General features: G+C 39.2%; 2 protein-coding genes across 2 annotated transcripts in view; both read right to left on the minus strand.

Annotated features, from left to right (window-relative positions):
• strc1 (stereocilin 1) overlaps positions 1–6,494 on the minus strand; it is a 30,149-nt gene extending 23,655 nt beyond the window's left edge. The window contains exons 1-4 of the mRNA XM_061734914.1: positions 5,874–6,494; positions 5,709–5,733; positions 2,484–2,949; positions 683–1,585 (exon numbers count right to left, since the gene is read on the minus strand). Of these exons, the coding sequence (XP_061590898.1) occupies positions 683–1,585; positions 2,484–2,949; positions 5,709–5,733; positions 5,874–6,435 (1,956 nt within the window). The 5' untranslated portion in view covers positions 6,436–6,494. The remainder of the gene's footprint in view (positions 1–682; positions 1,586–2,483; positions 2,950–5,708; positions 5,734–5,873) is intronic.
• A 2,561-nt stretch (positions 6,495–9,055) lies between these two features.
• On the minus strand, positions 9,056–26,810 carry ctdspl2b (CTD (carboxy-terminal domain, RNA polymerase II, polypeptide A) small phosphatase like 2b). The gene is made up of 13 exons (XM_061742335.1): positions 26,691–26,810; positions 21,559–21,749; positions 16,598–16,733; positions 16,367–16,516; positions 15,927–16,169; positions 15,669–15,765; positions 13,523–13,634; positions 13,315–13,401; positions 13,023–13,085; positions 12,860–12,939; positions 12,582–12,708; positions 12,384–12,479; positions 9,056–11,363 (listed from the first exon to the last, which is right to left on the minus strand). The coding sequence occupies exons 2-13, from the start codon at positions 21,724–21,726 to the stop codon at positions 11,298–11,300; spliced, it is 1,425 nt and encodes a 474-aa protein (XP_061598319.1). The 5' UTR covers positions 21,727–21,749; positions 26,691–26,810; the 3' UTR covers positions 9,056–11,297.
• Between the last annotated feature and the right edge of the window lie 718 nt (positions 26,811–27,528).

Raw genomic sequence — 27,528 nt, forward strand, 5'->3', positions numbered from 1 at the left:
AAGTGAGGATGTAGAAACTTTCTAAAAGATGAGTTTATGATTGAGCAGCTGGTCTGGGTTGTTTGGCGTCATCAGGTGTATTGAAAATGAAAATTAATTGTGCCCTCCCTCCTCCACTATAGTTACAAATAAGGTAGAGCATTGTTTTGACTTTACACACACACAGTTACACAGACATACACACCTGCTCACTCACCCTGCAGTTTTGGGGGAGAGATAATCGCAGTAGCCTAGTTTTGATTCAGTCTCAGGGACCTGAAATGGTTGCTGTTTGTGTCTCTGCCTGTTCTCAGTCTGTTTGTTTTTTTTCTCTTACAGATCTCCAAGGCTTGTGTGCCTGTTGTGCGTTTCCCTGTGTTTTTCTCGTTTCAGATTAGCAGCGGATGTCACCCCAACAACCCCCACACACAAATTTTTTAAATATATACAGTATATATATATATATATATATATATATATATATATATATACGGTGTGTATATATATATATATATATATATATATATATATATATAATAATTTTATGTGATATATTAAAATATATATGATATATATTATATATTAAAAATGCATATGCCTAAGGTTTTTACCAACTTGGTATTAACCATTAATATATATGCAGACAAAAAAAAAAAGAAAATGAAAATTCAGTGAACAAGGGAAGGAAAAAACCAACACCCACCTGTGGAGTGACAGTTATTTCCTCTGCGTTGCTACAGACTGAGGTGAGCCATTGGTTGTGAGGATGCTCCAGCAGCTTCTCCAGCACAGGCGCCTTGCAGCAGACATTCTCCCTAAAGGCGTCCTGGTCGTGCTGCCAGCAGAGTCCAACCACCGACTCGTCCACCTGTTCCCCCCACATGCTGTAGTTGCACCAGGCCGCCAGGCTGAAGGCCTGGCTGAAGGCCTGGCTGGGCTCCGGCGTCGGGAGCTTCAGGGAGGTGTTGCAGTGCATCTCCAGCCAGGCATGGTCCTTATTGAGCAGGAGGCTGTGTAAAAAGGTCGTGTTTGAGCAGACCTCCCTCGTGAAACTACTCTGATCAAAGCGGATGCACTTTGATAACAGGTCCGTGGTGATGAGCGTGGCATCACGCCACTCGGAGTAACGACATGACTCCAACTGCGAGGGCCCGGGGGGGCCAGGGAAAGGCGTCGGGGGGCCCAAAGTGGTGCAGTTAGGCATGAACCGCCAATTGTCGGGGTTGGACATTAAAAGCATTAACAATCCGGTGTGCTCGCAGATGAGTTTGGTCAGTTTAGGACTGTCAAAGGTCATGCAGAGCTCCAGCAGGGCCGGCTGCACCGTGACCCCGGGCTGGTCCAGCCACTGCTCGTACCGGCAGAACTGATCCACCACGGGCTCGGGGCCGGCCGAGGAGTTGGCGCAGTATCCATACAGCCAGCTGTTGCTCTGCTCCGAGAGCAGCCTTCTCATCAAGGTGGAGTTGTTACACACCCGCCTCCCAAACTCCAGGCGGTCATTATCGCTGCACAGCGACACGAGCCCGGCGTCCAGCTCGCTGCTCTGCAGCCAGCTGCTGTAGTCGCAGGCCAGCTGCCGGAGGCTCCACGCTTCCCTGGAAACCTGACAGAGGGCAGGGAGAATTTAAGGAGTTCTCTAAATGTTAAGACTTGCAGAACATGAACAACAATGAAAAATGTTTCTATATCGGTCAGTGGAGTTAAACCATGGAACAGAATGGATTCAGAATTAAAACAATGTCCAAACATTTACCAGTTTAAAAACAAATATAAAAACATAATTTTCACGAGGTACAAAGAGGAAGGGGTTTAGCAGCTTTTAGAGGCCTGCAGATAACACTATTGGGTGAAAGGGTAGATTTGTTTATATTTATGTACAGAAATGGGCAGCTAATTATAAGTGTATGTATGCATGTGTATGTATATATATATATATATATATATATATATATATATACATATACACATACATACATACATACATACATACATACATACATACATACATACATACACAGTATATATATATATGTGTGTGTGTGTGTGTGTTTGATTATGTGTGTAAGTAGATATATACATAGATATAGAGCAAATGCAGTTAATAGAGACAATATAGTGTAAATAAGTATATTTATATAAATATTTATATGGGCATGTGTGTACAAATATATAGAAATATTCAACTACCGTATGTGTATGTATGTAGAAGTATGTGTGTGAGTATAATTACAGTATATAATAATAATAATAATAATAATAATAATAATACTGTTATTTAGCAGTGTGAGTACAGTGTGTGAGTATTTATAAATACGGGTTAAATTATTAGTGAATGGGGTTAGGACTAAATACGTTTACACTTCTTCCTACTCCTTTTTTGCACATGTATATTAAGATATCAAGTGTTAAAGGGTGAAATTCTTTGTTTTGTTTTTTTAAACTTCTCTTGAAGTGTTGTTTTTTACATGTACAAAAATAAAATAAAATAAATCCAATCAAACCCGGTGATGCTCAGAGGTGGAGCCGGCAGGAGGAGACTGGTGTTCAGGTGGGATGACCGGGGGAGGCCACGTGTCCCCGACACTGCAGTCAGGAGACCTGGCGACCAGCGGAGCCGCCAGGGCTTGGAGGAGATAACACGCGTTCCTCCAGACCTGCTGCAGCTGTGTGAGGCTGAGGGAGCCCAGGGCCCGGCACAGAGGCAGCAGGGAGGCTGCAGAGCCGCTCCCCCCACTGGCCAGGATCTCAGCACAGAGCGTGTCATTGAGAGGGGCCAGGTCGCGGTGATCGCAGGAGAACTGGTGGCTGGTATGAGAGGAGGCTGCAGGCTCCGGGCCGCTGCGGAAGGACGGGGGACTCTGGCACTCCGGGCCCGGATACGAGGACTGTTCCGAGGGCAGCACGTTCTCCAGGACGATGTCAACGAGCGCCATGTTCAATGACCACGTCAAATTGTGCTTTATTCCCCTAGGGGAAAAAAACAAGTTTAATGTGACATGACACTTTTATTATTTTAATAAAAGGCAGATGGGCTATAAATAGGGTTTCCAACTCCCTGATAAATAAATAAGGGACACCTTGTTGAGCTGCATTTTGTAATAAACGTCCAAAATGTAATAACTTTTTCATTTCATTTTGTAATAAAGCCGCATTTTGTAATAAACTGCCCCATTTTGTAATACATTTTGTTATTGCATTTTGAGACGATTATTATAAAATGCATTTGCAATTTTTTTATTTTCTAGGAAATGTAATAACATGGTACATTATGTAATAATACCTATTATTGTTGTTTGTTTAACAATGAATTTATACAAGAGTGACTTTTGTTGTTTTTATGCAATTACCCTTAGAGCTATGTAGCCCAATACATTTATGTATAATACTCCAAATATGACTTTAGTTGCCTATTTGAAGTTTGGAATTATATAGGCCAATAACAAACAAATAAACTGCTTTATAATTATTATTACATAATGCACCATGTTATTACATTTTCTAGAGAATAAAAAAGTTGCAAGTGCATTTTGTAATAATCTCAAAATGTAATAACTTATTACATACCGGTAATGCGGTTTGGTAAAATTGGTTACAAAATGCGTTGGGGTAGTTTATCACAAAATGCGGCTTTATAACAAAATGAAATGACAAAGTTATTACATTTTGGACGTTTATTACAAAATGCACGTTATTACAAAATGCGGCTCAACACACCTCAACCAACTCGATTGCCTTCCCCTTTCCTGGCGTGGTGAATTTTTTTAGCCCCTTGTTTGGTGAGTGAAACGATTTTTTAACTATTTGACTCAAACTTGAATTGAATTAGTTGCATATTTTTGAATGCCATGAACACAAAACAAATTATTATCCAGCAATTCACTTTAATACAAAATAACAAAATGAACTGAATGAAATAAGTATCTTTCTTAAACAGAAAACCTGTCCTGCTTAACTTAAAATTGTATAAATTAATATAAAACAATAGAAGGAAAGCAGAACATCCATTCTGTAATAGTGCACATTTTTAGTGCAATAACAAAAGTGCAAACAGAAAGTCTGTAGAAAACTTGTAAACATATTTGTGCCTCAAAGGCCATGACTGTAGGATACAGTTGTAGTAAAACAGAAAAAAAATAACTTATGAACTCAACAGCTCAATGCCATTCTCCATTGGCATTTTATGATTATTTTTTGACTCACAGTACGGGACAAAGTGCGTCCCTTTTCAGCTCAATACGGGTCGCGTACTTTAGTTTATGAATACGGGACGATTCCGTTTTTCAAGGGACGGTTGGCAACCCTACTTTGCACCCACAATTACTTAATTATTTTAGAATAACTTCTCATTCTCCTTTCGGCTTTTCCTGTCAGGGGTCGCCACTCCATCTGAGCCTGTCTTCTGCATCCTCTTCTCTTACCCCAACTACCTTCATGTCCTCTTTCACTACATATAAACCTCCTCTTTGGTCTTCCTCTGGGCCTCCTGCCTGGCAGCTCATAACTCAGAATCCTTCTACCAATATATACGGTATTCACTATCTCTCCTCTGGACATGTCCGAACAATCTCAGTCTGGCCTCTCTGACTTTATCTCCAAAGCCTCTAACGTGATGTCCCTCTGATGTTCTCATTCCTGATCCTGTCCAGTCTGGTCACTCCCATAGAGAACCTCAGCATCTTCATCTCTGCTGCCTCCAGCTCTGCCTCCTGTCTTTTCCCTTTTCCTAGACCAAACAACATCGCTGCTCTCACCACACCTTTCCTTTTAGCTGAAACTCTTATCACATGTGACACTTTTCTCCACCTGCTCCATACTGCCTGCACACGTTTCTTTACCTCTTTTCCACACTCTTACTTTAGAATAACAAAGACAGAGAATCACACTATTCCTGAAAACCAGTATGTTTATTGGGTCAAGTGTGTTCTGACTGGTCAAGTTCCTCCCGGAGGCAGATCTAATAGCTCATGTACACAAAGCTACACAACTTCTGTTGCTTGTAGACACAGGTGTTTTCAATATTTCCGACAATGATCTTAACAGCTCAAATCCTTCATGTCTGAGGCAGAATCAGATATCGACGGCACAATAAACCATAACAAACATGACAGCTGGGCATCTTTGTGTAGATAAAAACTATGCTCATTACTAGTCTATGTGCAACATTACGGATTATGTTGTCTTTCAGTCAATTCGTCTATCTTTTTTTCCCTCATAAGCGGACGCTAATAGGTGTTGAGTTGGGAATTGCAATAAAATGCAGAATGAGTCAGAAAAAAATCTGCACTCCAATAAAATAGAAATGCTGATGACGTCACCAGAATACTTTAGATTCCACTGGCATCAATTTAGGCTGTTCTGGTTTTCTAATCAACGAAATCAGTTGCTCGTTTCTATGAGACGTAAATAGGTCAATTACTTTACTATTGTCTAAACCAAGGAACAGAACAACAGAAACATAACCAAGATTATTATGAGACAAGGCAAACTAACTCTTTGAAGAAAGTCAGTCAATATTCTTATACATAGATTTATGTTGTAGTCTTTTTTTTTATTACTTTTGGCAGAATCACAGAACCAGACAGTTTTCAAAAACTTTGTCTCAAAGCCATAGAGATACTCTGATTATGTAAAAGTGCTGATAGAAAGCGATACAAAAAAGCTGCAGTACTACTAAGAATTATGAAAAGGTCCTGAGGGTAGCTTTAGTTTTAGTTTAAATGACTCACCACATAATGAGCTGCTTGAGATCTCCTGCAGAACAAGTGGAAGCACAACTGAATTAGCACAGACAAGAGAAATGTGTAATAGTTGACTTTAATATATGACATAACATAATTATACACAGCCTGTAAACATTTTTATCTGTTTATACTCGTGAAATAGTGTTTTACCTTGCACACAGGTCTGTTCTTCATCTAAAGACGGGACTTTAATTCCAAACTGTAAAGCTAATCGCACGTAGTCCATTGGTACTTGCAGGACCTTTGCCATGACCTTTAACAGATGTGTCACAGCTGTGTCCAGGAGGCCTCTCACAGTACCCATCACGCTCTCAGAGCCAGAAACACTTAATAGCATGTCGATAAATGTTTGCTGAAAACCACTTAGTGGTGTCCCCGTGTCCCCCATCCGGAGGTACGTCCAAAAGAAGCTGCTTGACTCTCCATCGGTGGTCGGCGGAGTGCATGTCTGGGATCTCAGAGACAACAAAAACGTTAGCAGCGGCTGCCCTAACTCCAGAGACACCGTCTTTACCAACTCGGCCTGCGGTCCGCAGTCCTGTCTGCCAGACAGGATGCAAACTAACGTTTTTGGAAGGTTACTGATGAACCCTTGTTTCATCAGTGGTTGAAACAGACCATAAAGCTTACCCAGAATGCTGTAATATGCATTGAAGTTGATACCTTCCTCTGCGGAAGGGACACTAAAGCTGCGTGTCTTCCCATCAGACATTGAGTGGATTTGATCAATAACTTTCTGGATGTCCTCCTCTAACTTGGTGACCTCGTCAGGCATCTGGTATGTGTTTTTTGGTATTAATTTGGGTTGCGGAGACACCTGCTTTAAACCACATGTGACCCCTGCAAGAAGCAAACAGTGATCATGTGTACTGTATCAAGGTTAAAGGATAATATCAATATTTAAAACTTGACAGTACTAGTTACATTTTTTTTGAATTCAGTGAAAATTGTGTATTATTGCCTAATATATGAATAAGACTAGACAAAAGCTTTATGAAAAATGCCACATGTACATACCACATAAGAGGCACACCATGAAAATCGTTGCTGGCGACCACATTTTAAGTATCCTCAAACCCAAGCAGGCAGTCGCTCCAGGTGAGTAGATTTTCCCCAAAAAAGGTCTACTTTATCCTGTTACCGTAGATGAAATATTTTGCTGAAGCCCAAGAACAGGCCTCATATTTGGTAGAACTGCAAAGCCGTTCTTTACACTAAAGCTCCTTCAGCTCCTTTCAGCTCTCCAGGTTCCTCTTACATGCTGCTAGACTTGCGGATCCTGCAGACGCAGATCCAACATGCAATTCTACCCCTCGATCTGACAGCAGAGTAATTGAGGACATCGGTAAGAGGGGGAAAAAGTAGGTGCGAAATGAGGGCTGTGAAACACAGAATGGCTGTCGGCAACAGGCAGAGCAATCGGCGTTGCATTATTAATGGGCTGTGTTGATTAACTTCTGCACCTGAAACCTGAGTCCTACAGAGGAGTCAGAAGACACCACACAGGCTGCTTAAGGAATTATCTGACATCTGCTGCCAAAACCTCTGATCAGCAGCCTGGAACACCCACTTACAACATGGTTTTTAGATGTTCCCTGCTGGAGAGAGTGATGGGGGGGTTGTGGGCTTGAACAATCCTTAGGAGCTTAGTTGGGGGCAAGTGTAGGGAAGTAGGATCTCAAGGGAAATTGGTCCTGGGAGACGGGCAAGACTAAGAGCAATTCAAATGGACTTATTTAAATGAAAGAGCAATGTGTCACTGGTCCTAACTCGGGTTACCAGGGTCCCGCCCTGGAGCCTGGGGAAGGGCTTGTTCATGATTGCCTGCAGGCAGGGTCTTTACCCGTGGGGCTCAGTGGTGATTCGCAGGAATGAATGATGTAGGTTCATCACCTGCAGAGAGCTATACGAGTGGGTTGCGCAGCGGGACAGGTAGCAGCCGAAGAGATAAGCCTAGATCAGGGGTCGGCAACCCGCGGCTCTAGAGCCGCATGCGGCCCTTTAGCGCCACCCTAGTGGCTCCTGGAGCTCTTTCAAAAATGTTTCACCTTTTTTCCCCTTTTCTTTTTTTCCTCTCTTTTCTCTTTCTTTTGTTTTTTTTCCTTTTTTCTTTTTTCCCCTCTTTCTTTGTCTTTATTTTCTCTTTTTTTCTGTCTTTTCTTGTTTTTTTTTTAATTTTTTATTCTTTCTTTCCTTTTTTCCCTCTTTTTTCCTTTCCTTCTTAATCTCGTCATTTCTGCTTTTTTCTCGACATTTCGACTTTTTTCTCAACATTTGAACTTTTTTCTCGAGATTGTACTTCAACATTAATCTCAACATTTTGACTTTTTTCTCTCCACATTTTGACTTTTTTTTTTCGACATTTCTCCTTTCACCATTTGTCTTCATTCTAAGGTTTATACAAGACCTTTCATTTTTTGCGGCTCCAGACATATTCGTTTTTTGTGTTTTTGGTCCAATATGGCTCTTTCAACATTTTGGGTTGCCGACCCCTGGCCTAGATTATCTGCCCCTCGCTCATAGAAAGTGACTGCTGTATTATCCTTGGAAGAGCTTAATAAAGAGTTTGTTCTTTTAGTGCAAGAGTAATGCAACAATGTGAGCCATTATTCTAATCACTGGTCCGATATTTTCATCTCATCGGGGAGGGGGATAAAAACAAAGGGGCATGCTAAGTGTTTACCCCTTTAAAACTTTGTTTCAGAAATTCAATGTAACTATACACAGAGAATGAGTGTTGGAGGATTTAAGAATGGTCTTTTCTGCAGAAAAAAGTGCCATGATTGAAATTTAATTCATGACTTTCCCACAAAGCAAGCTGTATTTTCTACATGCTACGTTTAACAGTTCAGTGGCATTGCGCTAAACTAAACATACAAATATTTGTAAGAAAAAAAAACACAACCCAAAACTCAGTCTTATGTAAAGTTAAATCTTCATTAATACATTTAAAGTAGATATGCCATGCCTTTTCAAATCAAAAATACAAAAGACTTTCCTTATTTTAAAGGACTTTTTTTTCTTCCTTTTTTTCTTTTTTAAACAAGAAGCTGCAAGTATTGCACAACACTCAAGTGTACAATAAACTGTAATGCACATAAAAATGAGCTGGATGAAAAGTATCAAATGCCTCCCAATAATCCTTCCGTAAGCCACGAATGCTAAATTTTACAATAAAAATAAAGAAAATGAAGAAAAAAAAATGTGCAGGAACACACAAACTGAGGTTTGCATAAAAGATGGCCATCACAATGGTAGGACTGTGGGGAAAAGAGAAAAAAGGGGAGGGGGCATCATGGTGGGACCTCAAAACACATTTTACACTCAAAGGGCAATGTTTATTCTCTTTAATAATGAAAAACATACATGCCATCTTAATCTTTTTTTTTTTAAGCTGATGCGGTCATAAACTATAATAGAATTTGGAAAGACACTTGAGCCTTTACCCCATGTACAATTTACATTCATAGTCAGGACATGTGTACGCAAAACATTCTAAGTAAACACCATTGTGCCCTTTAACAATTTCAGTTTAAAGAAAATGGAATCTAATTTTTGAAAAGCTACTCACTTGTGATCAGAAAAGGCAAAGAGGAAACGTTGTGCTGATGGAAGCAACTTGAACAGACATAAATGTGCTGTAACGGTCATTTGGGAAGAGCGAGGTTTACATGGCAAATATACACATGGGGTTAAACCGTTAGTTACAGCAAAGAACAGCTTACAAATGAAAGGGGAAAAAAAATAGGGCAAGGATGACAACAGCTATATTTCAATATCTGTAGAACTTTGGAGGTCTGATTGTCTCGTCCCATCAATTTTAATAGGTGAGCGCACAATAAATGCCGTTAAGGAGGAACATGTGAGGACAGAAATAGTGTGGCCTTCTACAGAAAACCCAAGCACTCACATTTGCTTTGATGTAAACTGTACTCTGATACAAGTACGAACTCAGAAAGTTCACTAATTTGAGTGTTTATGGAGAACAACCTTTTAGGACTGACTGTTAGTTCACTTCCCAGGCTCAGACTCGTTGGGTTGCCGATGTCTACATCTCTGCCTCCCACCTGTCACACTATCAAATAAATTAAGGAGCAAAGTGTCTGTTTGGCTTGATTTTAGGTTTAAACTGGGCAAAGACACATTCTTATGGTTACCATTCTTAACCAACAAAAAAAAACTAACAAAAACACTTGGAAGTTCTAATCCAGCTGTCTGAAACAGATGAGTACAAGTGCAGTCAGAAGCTGACAGTAAACCACAAGTTGCTGGTGCCAGGCATGGCTGGTACAGGTTCTGGCCAGAGGTTTCAACCAAAGGCAGACTTGTTCACACGCTGGCAGAAATGTGCTACATTAATCATGATGCTACTGACACAGCCATCAAATCTCTGGAAACAATTTAAAGAAACAGAGCTGCTTTTAGCCAGAATACTTGATAAAAGGAGTAGAGGACAATACTGGTTACAGACAAATGACAAATCAAATACTATTGAGGAAAAAAAAGTTGATACATCACCTTGAAAATGAATGCCCTCTAACCATTACAATGTCAGACTTAAGAGTTAAAAAATCTTAACCATGTTTAATTAAGTAGTAATGTTGACTTTACAGTGAAGCAAACGCACCAATTTAAATCTGATCTATTACAATGAGAACACTTTTTTTTTAATCTAAAAGTTCTGGATTAACTCGTTTTCATTCAATGCAATGGACCGTCAATGTCGCACCCATGTTCTTCTAATAAAAACAAAAACCAAAAAAAAAAACAAGAGACTACACCAGAACTTACATGACCCCTTTTAAAATACATCTTACAAACACACTAAAACATCGTTGAAACACCATCATCTTTGAAAAAAAAAGAAAGAAAAAAAAAGAGAAAAAAGAAAGACCAGTTTTACCAAAAATAACCTCAACCAACAATAGAAACTTGACAGAGCTACAGAGGAATGCATGTTTTTAATGGCTACAGATCATAGGCTTGCCTGCGCATCGACTCAGTGAGTGTGCATGTATCAAGGAGCAAACATACACGGACTGGTTTACAGGCCAGTCGAGTCCATTCCTGCTGAAAATGTTCTGTAGCGTCATAGTAGAGTGTCATTTCAGTGTCAACAACGTGAGCACCAGAGGGGGCGAGGGGTTGGTTAGAGTTTAGAGACTCTGTCCGGATGGAGTTCCTCTTTACAAGTCGGAATCGTCATATCCACTAAACCAGCACCAAAACTTCAAAATTTAACGTGGAGCTGATATCTGGCTGCACCACTGGAGAGTCGCTCAAAAAGAGGAGTCTCCTCTGGCTTGTTTGCAGTGTGTGTGTGTAATTTCAACAATGCCTTTAGAAATTTTCTTTTTTGTTTTTCTGTTTTGGAAGTTATACACACACATCCTTAAAAATGCTTTCTTTTTCGTTTTTTTTTTTTAAGTTTAAGAAAGCAACTGTGGATTTAAAAAAAGAAAAAAAAAGGCTAAAATTTTAAAAGTAATGGCAATGTTGCAGTTTGTAATCCAAAGAGGCTTTTTACACGCAGTCTTTTCATGTTGTCCCCCTTATGAGACAATGGAGGTGAATTCAGTCAGGAGGCAACAGGTCGTGAAGCCGGAACCTCTCTCGAACATGGGGCCGCACATCCTCGTTCTGAGCAGTCAGCAGGCAGGAGAAGCATGACAGGACCACATCAGATTAGTTTTTTTACTCTAGTTCCTCAAACAGTTCAATATTATAATAGGACAGTAGTTAGTGATGCACCGATTGTTCGGTAACCAAAATTGTTCGTCCGAAAACGGCAAAAAAACACTTTCGGTGTTCGGTGGAATAAGTGGGAAAAAAACCGAACAATTAATAACGGCGTTGTAATATAAATAGACTGGCCGCTCCGTACCGGTTGCGCACCACATAAATCGTTGGCCAACCAAAAACTAACCACATAAGAATTTTACCTAACATTCACCAGCAGGTGGAACCAAAACAACATAAATCAATCTATTACAGGTGCGTTTAGATGACGAAATCAAACAGCGAAGAGCGTGGAGTGAAGTGGTGCAAACATGTCAGCAGTGTGGAAGTATTTTAGAGTGGCAGAGAATAATACAACAATGGCTGTTTGCAATGAATGTTCTGCTCAAATATCAAGAGGGGGCACATCTGCAAAGTCTTTCAGCTACAAGTTTGATTTGTCATTTGAAATGATAAAAAACCCTGAGCGCTTTAATGCATTTTTATTGTTTTAAGGCCTATGTTACAATGTTCAGTCAGTTAAGCCTAACGTAAGCTCAAAGATGGCCAAAAAATGTATTTTGCTAAATTTATTTATTTTAAGTTATTGTTCTTTGCTGGTATAATGTCTGCTGGAATATTTAAGAAATGCTGGGAAATGAAAAAATGTTCAGTTTTTTATGTTCAACAAATGTTTTCTACCTTGTAATTTTGTAAAAGATTTTTTTTTTTTTTAAAAGCATGCCTAAATCAAATCTATTTGATTTATGCAATGGTGAAAAAATTGGCAAAATAAATGAAAAACTGCGAAGAACCATGTTCGGTATTGTTCAGTATTCGGCCAAATGTTTATTATTATTTTCGGTTTCGGCCACAAATTTTCATTTCGGTGCATCACTAACAGTAGTACAATCACAGTATGTGAATAGTAGGACAGCTTACCATCTCAACCAACTTCTCCAGGAAGGGCACCAGCTTGAGAAGCTCATTGTCATTCTTATCCATGAACCAGCTCTCTATGGGGATCCCATTGGACAACTGAAAAGACAATTTCAACTGTGAGCTCACTGTGCAGCATCTTTGTTTTAACTTAACGTAGCCGATTTTTTCGGCAAAACAACACTTGTCCAGGTGTTTCACCTGATAAGCAAAGGCTTGTGGTGAATTGTCGATGATGATGGTCTTTGACAGATCTCTGCCTAAGATGTTGAGGTCCTTGATATAGTTTCCCTGGACACAGACACAATGTTCACGAAATAACCTGTGTCTACGGTTACAGCAGGGAAGGAAAGGAAAGGGAAGGGGGGGCAGAGAGAGAAAAAAAAAAGAAAAATTAGTGAAGTCAACACAATGCTCAATGCAACACAGTGCTCTTTTCATTCAGGTTTGTGAACATGACTTAATAAAACATAACGTACCTCACTAGCTGCTTTTTAGGATCCAAGATGTTGAGCAGTTTATCTGCATATACTTTTTTGGAGGCCGTAAAAAGTATGATCTGGGAAGAAAGATGACAATGGGTCAACATTTTTAAATCCAACCAAAGTAGGATCAACTGAGGAGTGTCCAAGTTGTGTTTACCTCATATATTTGAGACATGCGCTCAAGAAACTCTCTGAAGAACGGCCTCAGACGCACATACACCTGCACATTGATAGAGTGGAAGTTGCGTTGGAAATATGTCTTCTTAAACTCCAAATCATAACCATAAGAACAAGTAAGTCCATAAGATGCTTCCCATCAACTAAAGGTTAATTTTAGTAATGTAATGCATGTATGCTGGATTCCACTGAAGTTTCTTAAGTGACATCATATCTCCCTCTGGTGGTAGAATGAAGAACAAAAACAGAGCTCCAGTAGTGGCAGCACTAACCTGGTAAATGACATCTTGAAAGAGGACGGGGAAAGTAAGTGCTGCATCCTCCAATTCATTTAAACTGCAGTGCACCAATGTTTCATCCTAAAGAACAGAAAGAAAATACTCATTAATCTTCTGACATGTCTCAATCTTTTCTGGATTTTATGATGAATACCAAAGAAGGAAAAGTTTGACTAAGGTAATGTTACAAATGTTAACCCACCAGGTCTAGGACCAGAGAGAACTCAGGCGTGCTGCGCGTCTTCAGTGGTAAGGCTGGCTTACGGGTGAGCTGCTCTTCCGTCAGTGGAGGGACATGCTTGATGAAGAAATACCTAGAAATTAAACAGCACACATACTTTGAGCCGGATATTTACAACCTAAATCACTACAAAAATCCCACAGGAACAACCCTTTTGAGAAATAGGACTGCTTTTACACTTTTACACTCCCCCACACAGCCCATGAACCCTAGGAGTGTTTTCTTGCTTTCTAACTAGTCTCAACTTCTGATAGGTGCCAATGTAAAAAGATAAATATATATCAGCACTGACTGTGGCTTGTGTACGAAAAGAACATTAAAAAAAAAAAAAAAAAGGGACGAAATCAAAACTATAAATAAAATCAATGCGCAACAGCTGGATGTGGGTTGAAGTTGGGTTTAAGTTGATTCAAGGGAAATTATTGCCATCATCCCATTACTTCTGTCACGTTTGAAAGATTCGCTGCACTACTATCGCAATAGTTCAGATAGGCCAACTCATTGTTCTCATGTCTGCCTCTGCACCAGAGCTGTATCTGGCGTGAATTCTGTCATCTGAACTAATTCACTGTGGTCCATCGAGTCCCTCTGGGGCTGCATGCATGCAACTCAAATATATTACCACCAAGACTAAACGGGTCAACCATGTGTGAACCTGAGATCTCACATTTACAAAAGAACAATGTGGACACTTATTTTGAAGAGATAATTCAAAACAAGGTGGTTTGTTTTTCACACCTCTAAAAAACACATTATAAACCAATTACATGCATGCAGATATGCAGAAACATAATTGGTTTATGCACACAAAACACCATTTTAGAAACTTTAAGCTTTTACCTGATTTAATCTAATACATCATCATCCAAACAATATAATGTAATGGATTTCAGTTTTGATTTTATTTACTCCCATTTAACCCTCTGGAGTCTTGAGTATAATTGGCTGTTTTTGACAACTTTTGACCTTAAAAACTGTCAACATTTCCTTGTTTGGCATCATTATTTTCAGCATAACCTCGCCTACATGAATTTACAGTAATTTTGTTAAATATTTTGACAAACTATAATAACACATGGGACCTAAAAAATAAATGCATATGCGATTTAACGTGGAACCATAATTCAGGCGAAGCTGCAGTGTGTCTGCACTGATACTAACACACCGGGTCGGAGCGGATTTGGTCATGATGTTTAAACTGTGTTTTGTGATTAATAAGCACGGGTTTTAATTATTTTTCGTTGGATCAATGTAGCAAATAAAATCGTTGGGACCATCCAGTTCCTCACCCATCAGATACGTGTTTCACGTGATCAGTTCAGGTAAAAACGGCAGTCAAACCAGCAAAATGTCATTTTGCTGGATGAAATATATTAATTCCTGATAAAATAAGTTTGTTAGTGACAGCTCTGCTCCTGTACGCATGTGAATCAGTGTACGTTTGTGTGAACATGAAAGTACAATCTGCATTGAGAGTTCTCGCTTCAGGAATGTGTGTGATTGGACGACGCCTCGGCGTCGCCGCTGCTCATTTGCATAAAGTTCAGATTTTTCAACTTTAAATTGACGCGCTGCCCGTTTTTCATAGACAATGAATGGCAGCCAGACGCCTATGACGCCTGTGACGCTTTCAGTGTGAACGGGGGGTAACACCTCCAGGGTGCACCTCTTTTTATCCCCCGGAGGCAGTGTCTCAAAACTCACCTCATGTGTGCAATGCCACATGATTTTTTTTTATTGGTTGATGTGGTGCATTGTCATGTTTTTAGTCATTTTCTTATAATTATGAGTGCTTTCCTTAAGATGGCCCATTTTAATTCTCCCTGCTTTACACGCACCCTGACTGTGATAACGATAGGCAGAAAAAAAACCTGCTGTATATTTGGTTTTACTCGGGCTATCAACATGAGTGTTGGATTTTCAAGTATGCATTTCTAAGAAAAGTTGAAACAGAAACTTGGCATGGCTGTGCTTCACTGCTACATCATCATAAATGGGTCATGTGAGTTGGACACACCGGCATGTCCAACTGTCCACTGACTCTGGAGGCTTAAGAAGGGCGTGATTATGAGCCGCAATGTTTTATAAATTCATTGTTTTTACTTACGGGTCAAAGACTTCCCAGTCCTCCTCATAGGATGCCTCTGGTGGGACTGTGGTGGGAGGAACATCCACATATGTCATCTCTGGACTGGAGCCTGGAGCTGGAACCACAACAGAAGCATTGCAATGAAAAAACATGAGCCTAAACACTAAGCAGAGCCAGCTTTCCTTCAACGTCCTTGCTAGTTAAATATTTAAACAAAAACAAAACAAAAAAAAACTGGACATTCAAGAATAGTGTTTTCTCCTCTATGGCCTTCACCTGTGAGAGGGGGAAGGTCAGCATCAAGCCCCCCTTCCTCCATTGTGGGGCACGCCTCAAGGATGTTGGGAGGTCGTAAAGGTGGCAGGTGGGATGCACTGGAGTAGAAGTTAGTGGTGGCACACACTTCCTGTGTGGATGCAGCTATGCTGATGGGAGCCTCCACCACCTGCTCCATGTCCAGCTGCTTGACTATCTCCTCGGCCTCCAGCGCCTGGTCAGGGGAGTCTGAGCCTGAAGACGCTAAAAAACACAATGCCGTAGTTTTAAGATACCAGACATGACTAATACCGCAGCTAACTAGGCTCTTTATCACATTTACAAATATGTATAGCATTCTGCATTTAAAATAAATAAATACATAAACAAAAAAAACAAAAACAGAACAGTAAGCTATAAATGCAGTGCAGGGTTTTACTAAGACTTGAGAGACTCTTTACCATTTTTAGCTGTTGAAAAGAAGTTGAAAACTGGGGAAAAGATGGTCCCGAGGAGGGTTGTTCTGGGAGCGCTGGTGGGCACGTCAACAGCAGTTGCTTCCTCCAAACTACCGTTGGGCTTTTCCTTATTCCTGTCATGATTAGTTGCTTCTGCAGAAGATAATTGACAGTTTCAAGGGACGTGGAAAAATTTAAACCTATACATTTGTCATTTATTTGAAACCCACTTACGTCCATTGACAGTTTCCCTCTTGCCGATTCTGCTCACAGTCCTCCGTGGGGTGTTTGTGTTCGGGGTAGAGGTGATTAGGTTGTTGTCCACATCACAGTGGAGGCGTGTCTTTTTAGCTGGGGTTTCCTGTTGTAACTGACGGAGAGAAAATGGCTGTAAATAACTTTAAATTAGCCTAACAAACTTGCATAATTTTAGTTAAGTAAAATCCACTCTGGCCAATGCTGTTGGCCAGGTTCAGCAAAAGCAACACCAACCTGCATCAATTTTGTAATGTTTTATTTAGTGATGCACCGATTGTTTGGTAACCGAAATTGTTCGGCCGAAAATGGCAAAAAAACACTTTCGGTGTTCGGTGGAATAAGTGGGGAAAAAAACCGAACAATTAATAACGGCGTTGTAAAATAAGGAAATAGACTGGCCGCTCCGTCCCGTAACGTTGCGCACTACATAAATCGTTGGCCAACCAAAAACTAACCCCATAAGAATTTTACCTAATAGACTGGCCGCTCCCGTAATAAATCGTTGGCCAACCAAAAACTAACCCCATAAGAATTTTATATAACATTCACCAGGAGGTGGAACCAAAACAACATGATGCTGGGAAATTAAAAAAATTTAATTTTTTTATGTTCAATAAATATTTTCTACCTTGTATTTTTGTAAAAGTTTTTTTTCTTTGAAAAGCATGCCTAAATCAAATGTATCTGATTTATGCAATGGTGAAAAAATTGGCAAAATAAATGAAAAACTGCTGAAAAACCATGTTCGGTATTGTTCGGTATTCGGCCAAGTGTTTATTATTTTCGGTTTCGGCAAGAAATTTTCATTTAGGTGCATCACTAGTTTTATTCTTCAATGTTGCATCTCTTCACCAAGTTGCATATGCCCTCAACAAGTGACTTTGAGCGCATAGTTTCTTTTTCATTTACAGATATAAAAACCTCCAGAAGAGTCTAAAGTCTCCTTTCATCTAAAGCTTTCAAAAATTATCAAGAAAAATCTGTTTTCTTATTTCTATTTTTTTTTTTTTTTTAAATACTAGTGTTTGTGTGACCTCTCAATACTGTAGATACTCTCAGTTACAAACAAATCGGTTGCAAAGAAGCCCAAACAAAACATCATCCATTCATTTCCGCTTCTCCGTGATTGTGTTGAGGAGCCAGCAGTGGAAACAGAGGCCCAGACCTCCCTCTCCCCAGCAGCATCATTCAGGGCAGTACTGAGCTGCCCCAATGAGCCAAGAGAGCCGTGGTGGAAAGCCACGATGGTGACACCGTGAGATTTCCAAGCTCACAGTGGCGGTAATTATTTAATTTTAATATTATGCGTTCCAGGCGGTCTACGATGTTTCAAAGAGCATGGTTATTATTGTTGTACGTCACTTTCATCCTTGCGTGGTCTTGTTGTCTACAGAAGGTGCAGATTTACAAGAAATCACTACAATGGCCACGGTTTCCGAATTAACTAATTCCGAATTAAACTATTTTCCTTCGGGTTTACATGGAAATAGTAATTCCGAATTGAGGTTTACATGGAAAACACGTTTGATCGGCTTTATCCAATTCCACTTAAGGTCTGGGGGTTGGGAAGGGTTCTGATTGGATAGGGGGGCGGACCGGAAATTACGTCTACCGGAAGAAAAACAAACCTAGCCGCTTCAACTTTGAAAAGCTCACAATTTTTATGTTTCCTTCCATCTGTTATTTTAATTATTTCCAGGTCCTCCAAGCTATTTATTAAATAAATCGTCTCTGCTCTTGACCACCGTTTGCTGCGTGCTGCCATCTTGAAACTTTGTTTCGAAAACAAGCCCAGCGCGGAATATAAGCGCGACAGACGGGCAAGGGAACGAGCAGCGCAGAAAGACCAGAATTAATTTAATGGCCATTTTCATTTGGAATTAGGTGTTTACACGGTAATTTTTACTCATTTTAAATCGGATTTAATTTTAATTCTGAATTAAAGAGGAATTAAACTTCCCATGTAAATGCACTGAATGCTTTATTCACTTGTAGATTAGATGTTTGTTTGGCACATGGCAGTGACGTCATGCCAAAGCGCCATTCGAATTTGAAGAAAGAAGGAGAGAAAGATGGTCTATAATAGATAAGGCACAGATCGATGTATATTAGAGGCAGTATGACAAACATACTATATACACCCTCATATAATTATAATATATATATCGTGAGAGAGACTTTATTAACCGAATATAAATAATTACATTTAGCTGACACTTGAGCACAAACCAAATATAAGTTGCATTACTTTACATAAAGCATGTACATTCATTTGAAACTTGTCTGTGTTGTTGGTCATTTCACGGCCCCTAGTATTAAAAAAAAAAATCTTAAAAATTTTTTTTTTTTACTGTCACCATGAAAAACCGCGGTATAATGCAATAACGCAGTCATCGTACTGTAAAATCCCATACCGTCGCATCCCTACCTGGGTCTAACCTGGAGATGCCCAGAACACCTCTCCCAGAGGACTGAACTTTCCGTCTCATCTCTAAAAGAGACTCCAGCTACCCTGCAGAGAAAACTCATTTCAGCTGCTTGTATCTGTGATCTTGTGCCCTCGGTCACTCCCCACAGCTCATCCCCGCAGGTTAGTGTGGGGAGGTAGAGATGGATAAGCAAACACAAGGCCATGCCTTTTGGCTCTGTTCTCTCTTCATCACAACGAGCCGGTACAGCTTTATGATGGTGCATAATAACAGTGTAACGGTTCACGCATTCGTACTGAACCGTTTCGGTACAGGGCTCTCGGTACGGTGCAGATGTGTACCGATCCGAATACAATGTTCAACAGTAACTATTTAACAGGCTTGATTTGGACGCAGAGCATACTTCAAATCAGAGTTCCCACACGGACATCTTAAGTGGCGGACTGGCAGTTCGTATTCAGCACTGGACTCCCATGGGAGTTTTTTTTTTTTTCCCCGTTAGCAGACATCCTGGTTGATGCAAACAAGAAGCCGGAGCTTGAAGACCTTTCCTTATCGATAAGGTCTCCTGTTTGGGAACACTTCAATTTCCCAGTGAAAAACAACAATGAAGAAAGACAAGTAGATAAGACGAGAGCATTGTTCACCAGCAATCGACACGTTTCTGGCTACACGTCAAACCTCATAACGCATTTGAAACGGCACTACATGAATGTGAATATCAAGTCATGTGCAACACAATACAGTGTCAAAATTTTAATCTTCAAATGTCTTACGGTGCAGCAAACTTAAACAAAAAAAAGACAATGTGCAAATCTTTAAAAAAAAAAAAAAAAGCCCTTTAAATCAGCCTTTTACCAGTAATTCAGATTGGGCTAAAGCAATAACTACCGGTAATGCCATTGTTCATGCTGCATTGTAACTGATAGTTTTTTGTGTCTTTATTATTTACGTTACATTTTTTGTTTTATATTTTATTTGATAATATTTTATTTATTCGAGGACTTGGTAATAAATGCAAAAGAATTCTATTTTTTATTCCTATTTTTATTTTATTCTTTAATGTATCTTTTTTTTAAGAAAATGTACAACCCGTTGTTTGCAAAAGTTGAAAATTAAACGAGAAGCAATTTTTATGTTTTGTGTTTTTTTCGCCCTTACTTTTTGGTAAAAAAATTAACCGAACCGTGATTTTTGTGAACCGTTACACCCCCTAGTGCTTAAGATACAGCGTCTTCAAAAGATAAAGAAACCTGACAAACATTCGCTGTTATGTTCAGTCCACAACTGTCTATGAAGGCATTGCAATCGATTTCCAGATGCAGAAGTTCCTCATCTCTAGCGCTAATGGCAGACTTGTACTTGGTATAAAAATTCTGCCACTTGTGCAGTTTGGATTTGTAAATGATGGCAATGGTGAGAACACGTTTTGAACAATGCAAGAGACAGATTAAACCCACCATGCTATTACTACTACTACTACTACTACTACTACTACTACTACTACTGTCATTTAGCAGACGCTTTTATCCTGAGCAACTTACATCTGAGAGGACAACACAAGCAAGAAATCACAAAGGAGGGTACAGATGGATAAGTGCTGGTCAGACTGCTGTGAGTTATTGTTATCATACATGCCATGTTATCGAATTTAGGTCACAGACAGGTAAAAAAACATAATGCAATAAAAGCTTTACATTATGACCTGAGAAATATAACTGAGAAAAAAAAAAATTGCAAATACTTGAAACCGCTGTCTGTCTGTATGAAAGTCTTTTAGCTGACTTGACTTTTCCACTTGTTATAACCTCCTGTCCCTGCACGCCAACTTTGTGAGCTAAAAGCTAAAATTAGACCAGAGCCCGGGTTCTCGGACAAGCTGCTGCATTCCACCAGACATTTCTTGGGAAACATGACACTCTGCAACTAGAAACGCTACATTTGACTCAGAGACCTGAAGAGCACATTTTAAAATACAGCCTAGATAAAAAGGTGCCAAAAATCTTCTGTTCAAACCAAAAACATAGGAGGAGGTCAAAGTCCACGCCAAACATAATAATTTAATGTTTCCAGAAGATGCAACACAGTCATATTCGCACTTGTGGCAGTCGTAATTGTGGAATAATTAAGGACACTTTAGATATGACTTCTTAATGATGTCATCAGACAGCAGCCAGTAGATTGGGATGTGGCCTCGTGTATGATGGATGAACATTTTATGGACACTGGTTACTTTAACATTCCCAATCTCACTGTGGGACAAAGGTTGTATAGCTTCTGTTTAGTTCATGTATGAGATGACAGCAGCCATTTAACCGGGCTTTATAAGGTTGGTGAGTACTATAATAAATAACAAGCACTGTGGAGGCCCCAGTACCAGTGTTTTTGTTGAGTTTCTTAACACGTTTACTTCACACATCTGCTGAGCTAATTTTCCTCATCACAACACGACCCGTATCTGTTACACACTGAACTCAAGATTAGGTTAATGTGCTCACAGCCACTTACCTTAACAGTATTTCCTCTTATGAACTTCTTGATGGTGGAGAACAATCCTCTCCCTCCACTGGTGGGTGGATCATCTTCTACTTCTGAATGCTTCCTCTTACTTCGGGATGAGCGGCTCGCCACAGTGGGGTTTGGTTGCTGAGACGCCTTACGCATTCTCAGCTTCATCGTTTTAGCAGTCACATGTAAGGCTGTTTAAGAAAAATCAGACATAAGGAAAAATGAGAGAGGAAACTGTATGGCTTTTAAGAAAAAAGGACACAAAGAAAATAAAGCACATACTCAAATGTTAGTGGAAAAAACATGTTGGTCTAAGAGTCTTGTTCTTTTAAAATGGAGAGGTCTATGGGGTGTATCTATGTGTAGAACAGTAATATTGGTTCTTTTTCTGCCAACATCTGGATGCATTCAAGATCTCATTTCACTTACAAAGGATCACAGCAGCAACAGCTGGCTTTACTTCCATTTGTACAGTAAAAGGGAAGGGGAAAAAAAACTAAAAACCTCCACAAGATCAAAGTTTTAGTCATAGTAACAAAATACATAGCCGGTTGTAACAGCAAGCAAAACTAAAATACACACATGAATGCATTGCAATCCATCTCCTTACATAAATGCACTCATGCTCTAAATGAATAATTTAGGATTATCTATGAGAAAAAAACGTAACATTTCCAATTAAGTACACTGATTATCGAGCACATGTATCCAAAAATGTAATCAGATATAAAGCCAACCTGTCAGGAAGCCTCATCACACAACTACAGCTTCTCATTTCACACTGTACATCTTGCATACCGTGAATGTCTTTTACCACATCTGGTTTCCATTTACAAAACAGCACAACCACAAACACACAAGAACTGCATGTACTGCTCAGGGAAAACTACCACGAATCACAGAACAAACCCCTTAAATTGTTTCTCAGTCCACCCATGATATTGGAAATTTCACAAAATTAAATATTGGAGATTCTGTGACGATATGTTTGGAGAATATAAAGCAGTTTGTGTGCACTCTTGAAGAACCCCCCCCCAAAAAAATGCATGCTGATGAATCCAGCATTTACAAATGTACTAAGATTGAGGAGGTGTTAAAGGCTAAGATTATGAAGGAGAACAGAATTGACTTTTCACTTTAATTTTTTTTATATTAAAGATGTCTTTGTGAAAGATATTTCTTTGAACAAACATCAGACTCTGCAAAAGCTGTGCTTTAAATGTGTTGATGCCCAAATTTATTCTTTGTTGAGATGATCTCAGGTACCTTCTTAGCCACATAATTATGACAAACATCAATACAGTTATGTGCCATTGGGGGAAATATCATAGAAGTTGGCATAAAGCAGTACTGATGGTCCTACCATAATAAGTCACATTTGTCTGCAAAATTGACAAATGATCAGGTAACAGGGAAGGGAAAAGCAATGCTTAAACAACACCACATATTTAGGGGACTATGGTGGTGCACAAAAGTCACGTTCCATTTCATTTCCATCCAAGGTGTTTTCTGAAAAAGAAATTCTCTCTATTCTGACAATTCATTGTTTTGGTCCATTGTTTCTACAGCCTAGAAGATGTGGGGTTCATGATTTTAAAATTTAAATTCATATTGCATATCAATCCTAATATTAGCAAAATATATGGATTGGTTATTGAAAAAATAAACCAAGACATGCACCAATTTGTTCACTTTAAGTTTGGTGCAGATGACTGACGTAAATATACGTTTTGTTTTTACGCATGTCTCAGCTGATGCAGTTTATTTAAGTTTAATTCTCTTATTTGGAAATTGAATGTGCACAATTATTTACAGTCTGATGCCTTTAGTTTCTTTCACACGAAGAGCTATACAGTTTACAAGGCATCATTATCAAGACCAAGAAAAGTTGGATCATTGCATCCCTGCACAAGTCAGTTCGTCTTAAATGACCCCAGGTAGCCTTCACCACTGTTCTGTTTTTGAACCCTATATTTCAGAAGGCACCAGGCTCAAAATATATGTAATACTTTCAATTAAACTTAGTTATTTTCAACAATTTCCTTCGGGATTAATAAAGTTGATCTTGCCTAATCTTGTCTTATCCAGAGGTCCAAAATTTTGGCTAATGGGGCTTATCGTTTTGTTTGACTTAGCTCTATCTCATTACCTGTTGTTTTAAATGCAATATATATATGAACTTAAGAAAAAAAAAACAACTAGTTAAATTTTGCCAAGTTTGTTCCTCAAGCAAATAAAATATTAGTTCATATTACAACAACCTAGAAAAATCAATCAAAACTGATGCATATATCAGGGTTCCTACACATTTTTCATGGTCAAATTCAAGCACTTTTCAAGCACTTTCAAGGGTAATTTTCAAAATCTTCAAGCACCTTATCGCTGGGGTAAAATATCTACAGGAATATATATACGCTCCATTATTTTTCCTGCTTTTTATCACAATTATGTACATTGTATCGTGCTGTAAACATCTAGTTATGTTTTATCTTACTGATTTTATTTCTTCTTATAATAACTAAACTATACAGTCTGATCCCAATTTTGTGAAAGACAGAGTTATAATTTCAAGCACTTAAACTAAAATTCAAACACTTTTCAGGCCTTGAAAACATAACATTGAAATTCAAGCATTTTCAAGGATTTCAAGCACCCGTAGGAACCCTGTATCTCATTACCTGTGGTTTTAAATGTAATATATATGAACTAAAGAAAAAACAACTAGTTACAATTTTGTCAAAATTGAACAAATGTACTTTCAGACTTAAATGTTGAATATGTAGAATATTTATTAAAAATATATTTCTAAAAAAATAATACATCCACGGTGCGTTTTGAGGTGTACAGAATGAAAGTATTGCTACCATACATTTTTTTTTTTAGTCTGAATTAATATTTTTTAAATTTTTGACGGGCTCGACAATGACTTTTTGTCAACGTTCTGTTTACATTCGTACCTGCCCGTAGCCAACATGTGGCTCACTTCTCCCGGAGAAGTATTATTTTATTATTTAAGTAATATTAAAATGATGATTTACGAATATAACAGTCAAGTAAGCAGTGACACACACTGTTGGCTGTTTAGGACAAATAAACAAGAAAGGTAAGCACAATAAATTATTCCCTGTGCAGTATTTTTTGGCGAGCCTTTACCAATTTATGGCATGGTATGAGTTGCATATTGGCAAAAAATTAAAAATTAAAATCACGTTGGTGTACTGTCTAGGGTTGCCACCTTTCAGAAATAGAAATAAGGGACGCTCCGATTTCAGCAACGCAGACCCCAAAAAAAGGGACATCCCCAAAACTTCTACACTGCATAGAAATGTATTTATTCTATATGAAAAAACTAAATGCTTTGATTTAAAGTTTAAAGTGCTTTAATAGCATTTAACTTGCATGACTGTACAGACATCCAACCATACCATTAACTGAAATATCCTCCCATGATGTGTACGTCCACATCAGCCCAGATGTAGAATATAACCTACAGGTGAAGGTCGGAACATTAGAATATGGTGTAAAAGTTAATTTATTTCAATAATTCAACTTAAAAGGTGAAACTAATATATTACATAGTGTCATTACATGCAAAGCAAGATATGTTAAACCTTTATTTGTTATTATTTTGATGATTGAATTGTTTATTGATTTCATAATATAGAGATTTTTTCATTTGGGGTTTTCATAAACTGTGAGCCATAATCACCAAAATTATAACAAATAAAGGCTTGAAATATCTCACTTTGAATGTAGTGGGAAATAATATATTTGTTTCACCTTTAGTTGAATTTACTAAGAATGAAGTTTTGCAATATATTCACATTTTCCGACCTTCACCTGTATATTATTACATCAATAAATAAGAGCATAATATGTGTCCGTATTGGTTCAATACGGAATGCAACTTTTAATTCCCAATTACCGAACAATTCCGTATTTTAAAGGGACGGGTGGCAAGCCTAGTACTGTCCCCCCCCAATCCTGACATCGGATCTGCACCCCTGTTTGAATCCGCAAACATCCATGTATGCGGGCTGTCGCCGCCACGGAGCTGGTCCTGCACGACCAGGTGTGGGAGTGAGCGGGAAATAGAAACACGCGTGCAGAGAGAGCTAGCTACTCGTGGAAACAGGCCCTTCAGATAATAACCATTCATTTACTACATCCACCTCGAGGTTACAGTTAAAGCTGCTTGAGGAGGCAGTGAAGCTCAGACTGATTCATACAATAGTTACACCAACATGTGATAGAAGTGAACCAGCTCTGCCGGACTACAGCATGAAGAGGCCGAGCTGTGAAGGATGTACACACAACTTTACCATTAGTTCATCACACAACTGTTGGATTTGTAAAAAATATAACTTTATTAGAGTCTTGGCAGTGAAACTACCTGCAGATTTCTCCTTGAAATAACTAAACTATACAGTCTGATCCCAATTTTGTGAAAGACAGTTATAATTTCAAGCACTTAAAATAAAATTCAAACATATAATTAAGTTATAATTTCTACCTGCCAAATAACCCTAGAAATGTGAGGGTAAATGTAATTAAACCCGGCAAAACAAGTTTAGTGAAGCTCGTTAACTTTAACTACGAACCAGACCGTGAAATCACAACATTATCAGAATTATCAGCTAAATCCCGTCTGCTTTCCTCTCGGCTCAACAGCACGGGTGTCATTGGTCTCACGGGGAAACACGGGCATTTCAAATTAAACGTGTGTTTCTGTGTTTTGGTGTGTTTTTGTCGTAGGGGAGATGGCTTTAAGCGGAGCTGGAGTTAGCCGGGGTTAGCCCCGGGGCTAACACGCACATAACCTTGCGATGCTGCTCAAACCCGGGACCAAAACACACACACCAACACCAGCCCCGGTAGAACTCACGCAGCGCGTTTATTAAACAGCGTTTTACACGGAGTGAAGGGGGGGAATAAGTATATATATTTATTCCAGCAACATTAAAAACCCGAGCGGGCCCGCGTTAGCCGTCCTTAGCTTAGCTTAGCATGCTAGCTGGAAAAACGGGCTAATGTTTCCCCCGGTCCGTTCAGACAACATTACAACATGGAACACAAGCGATAAACCCGACAAACAAACCCGTGCGTGGACGCGGGGCGGCTCGGAGACTTACGTTAATGTGGCCCGCGGTGCTCATGCTGCTGCTGCTGCTGCTTCAACGGCCGGCCCTGAACACAGCGCTGCTGCCCGGCGCCATTTCCCGCCTCTGCTCGGCTCCGGAGAGAGACCCGTATGGACCAGACACACCCCCTTCCTCCGCGGGGGAACAACACCAGCCTAATGCAGGCAGACGCTGCAGCCGCTGCAGACTGCAGACTGCATGCATCTGCAGGCAGCATGCGTCTACAGACTGCATTAATGTCGAGAATAAGGTTGAAAATACAATTTCTAGAAAAAAGTCGAAATGTCGACATTAATGTTGAAATACAATTTCAACAATAAAGTCGAAATTTTGTAAATAAAGTCGGAATTTCGAGAATAAAGTTGAAATACATTTCGACTTTTTTCTCAAAATTGTACTTCAACATTATTCTTGACATTTAGTCTTTTTTCTCAACATTTTGACTTTATCAACATTTCGACTTTTTTCTCAAAATTGTACTTCAACATTATTCTTGACATTTCGACTTTTTTCTCAATATTTTGACTTTTTTCTCGACATTTCGACTTTCTTCTCAACATTTCGACTTTTTTCTCAAAATTGTACTTCAACATTATTCTTGACATTTAGTCTTTTTTCTCAACATTTTGACTTTATCAACATTTCGACTTTTTTCTCCAAATTGTACTTCAACATTATTCTTGACATTTCGACTTTTTTCTCAATATTTTGACTTTTTTCTTGAAATTGTTCTTCAACATTATGACTTTTTTCACACAGACACACCCCCTTCCCACTGAACAACACCAGCCTGCAGCCGCATGCATTAACTCATTACTCATGATTATTT

This window comes from Cololabis saira, chromosome 2 (genome assembly GCF_033807715.1).
Source record: "Cololabis saira isolate AMF1-May2022 chromosome 2, fColSai1.1, whole genome shotgun sequence".
In the NCBI taxonomy this organism is placed as follows: Eukaryota; Metazoa; Chordata; class Actinopteri; order Beloniformes; family Belonidae; genus Cololabis; species Cololabis saira.

Bases quoted from the DNA above. Each gene is read 5' to 3' on its own strand.
- ctdspl2b (XM_061742335.1), bottom strand. From the start codon at position 21,726: ATGAAGCTGAGAATGCGTAAGGCGTCTCAGCAACCAAACCCCACTGTG. The intron at 16,517-16,597 runs GTAAGTGGGTTT...TATCTTCTGCAG, and splicing joins GAGGGAAACTGTCAATGGAC to AAGCAACTAATCATGACAGG. The intron at 15,766-15,926 runs GTGAAGGCCATA...TTGTGGTTCCAG, and splicing joins TGACCTTCCCCCTCTCACAG to CTCCAGGCTCCAGTCCAGAG.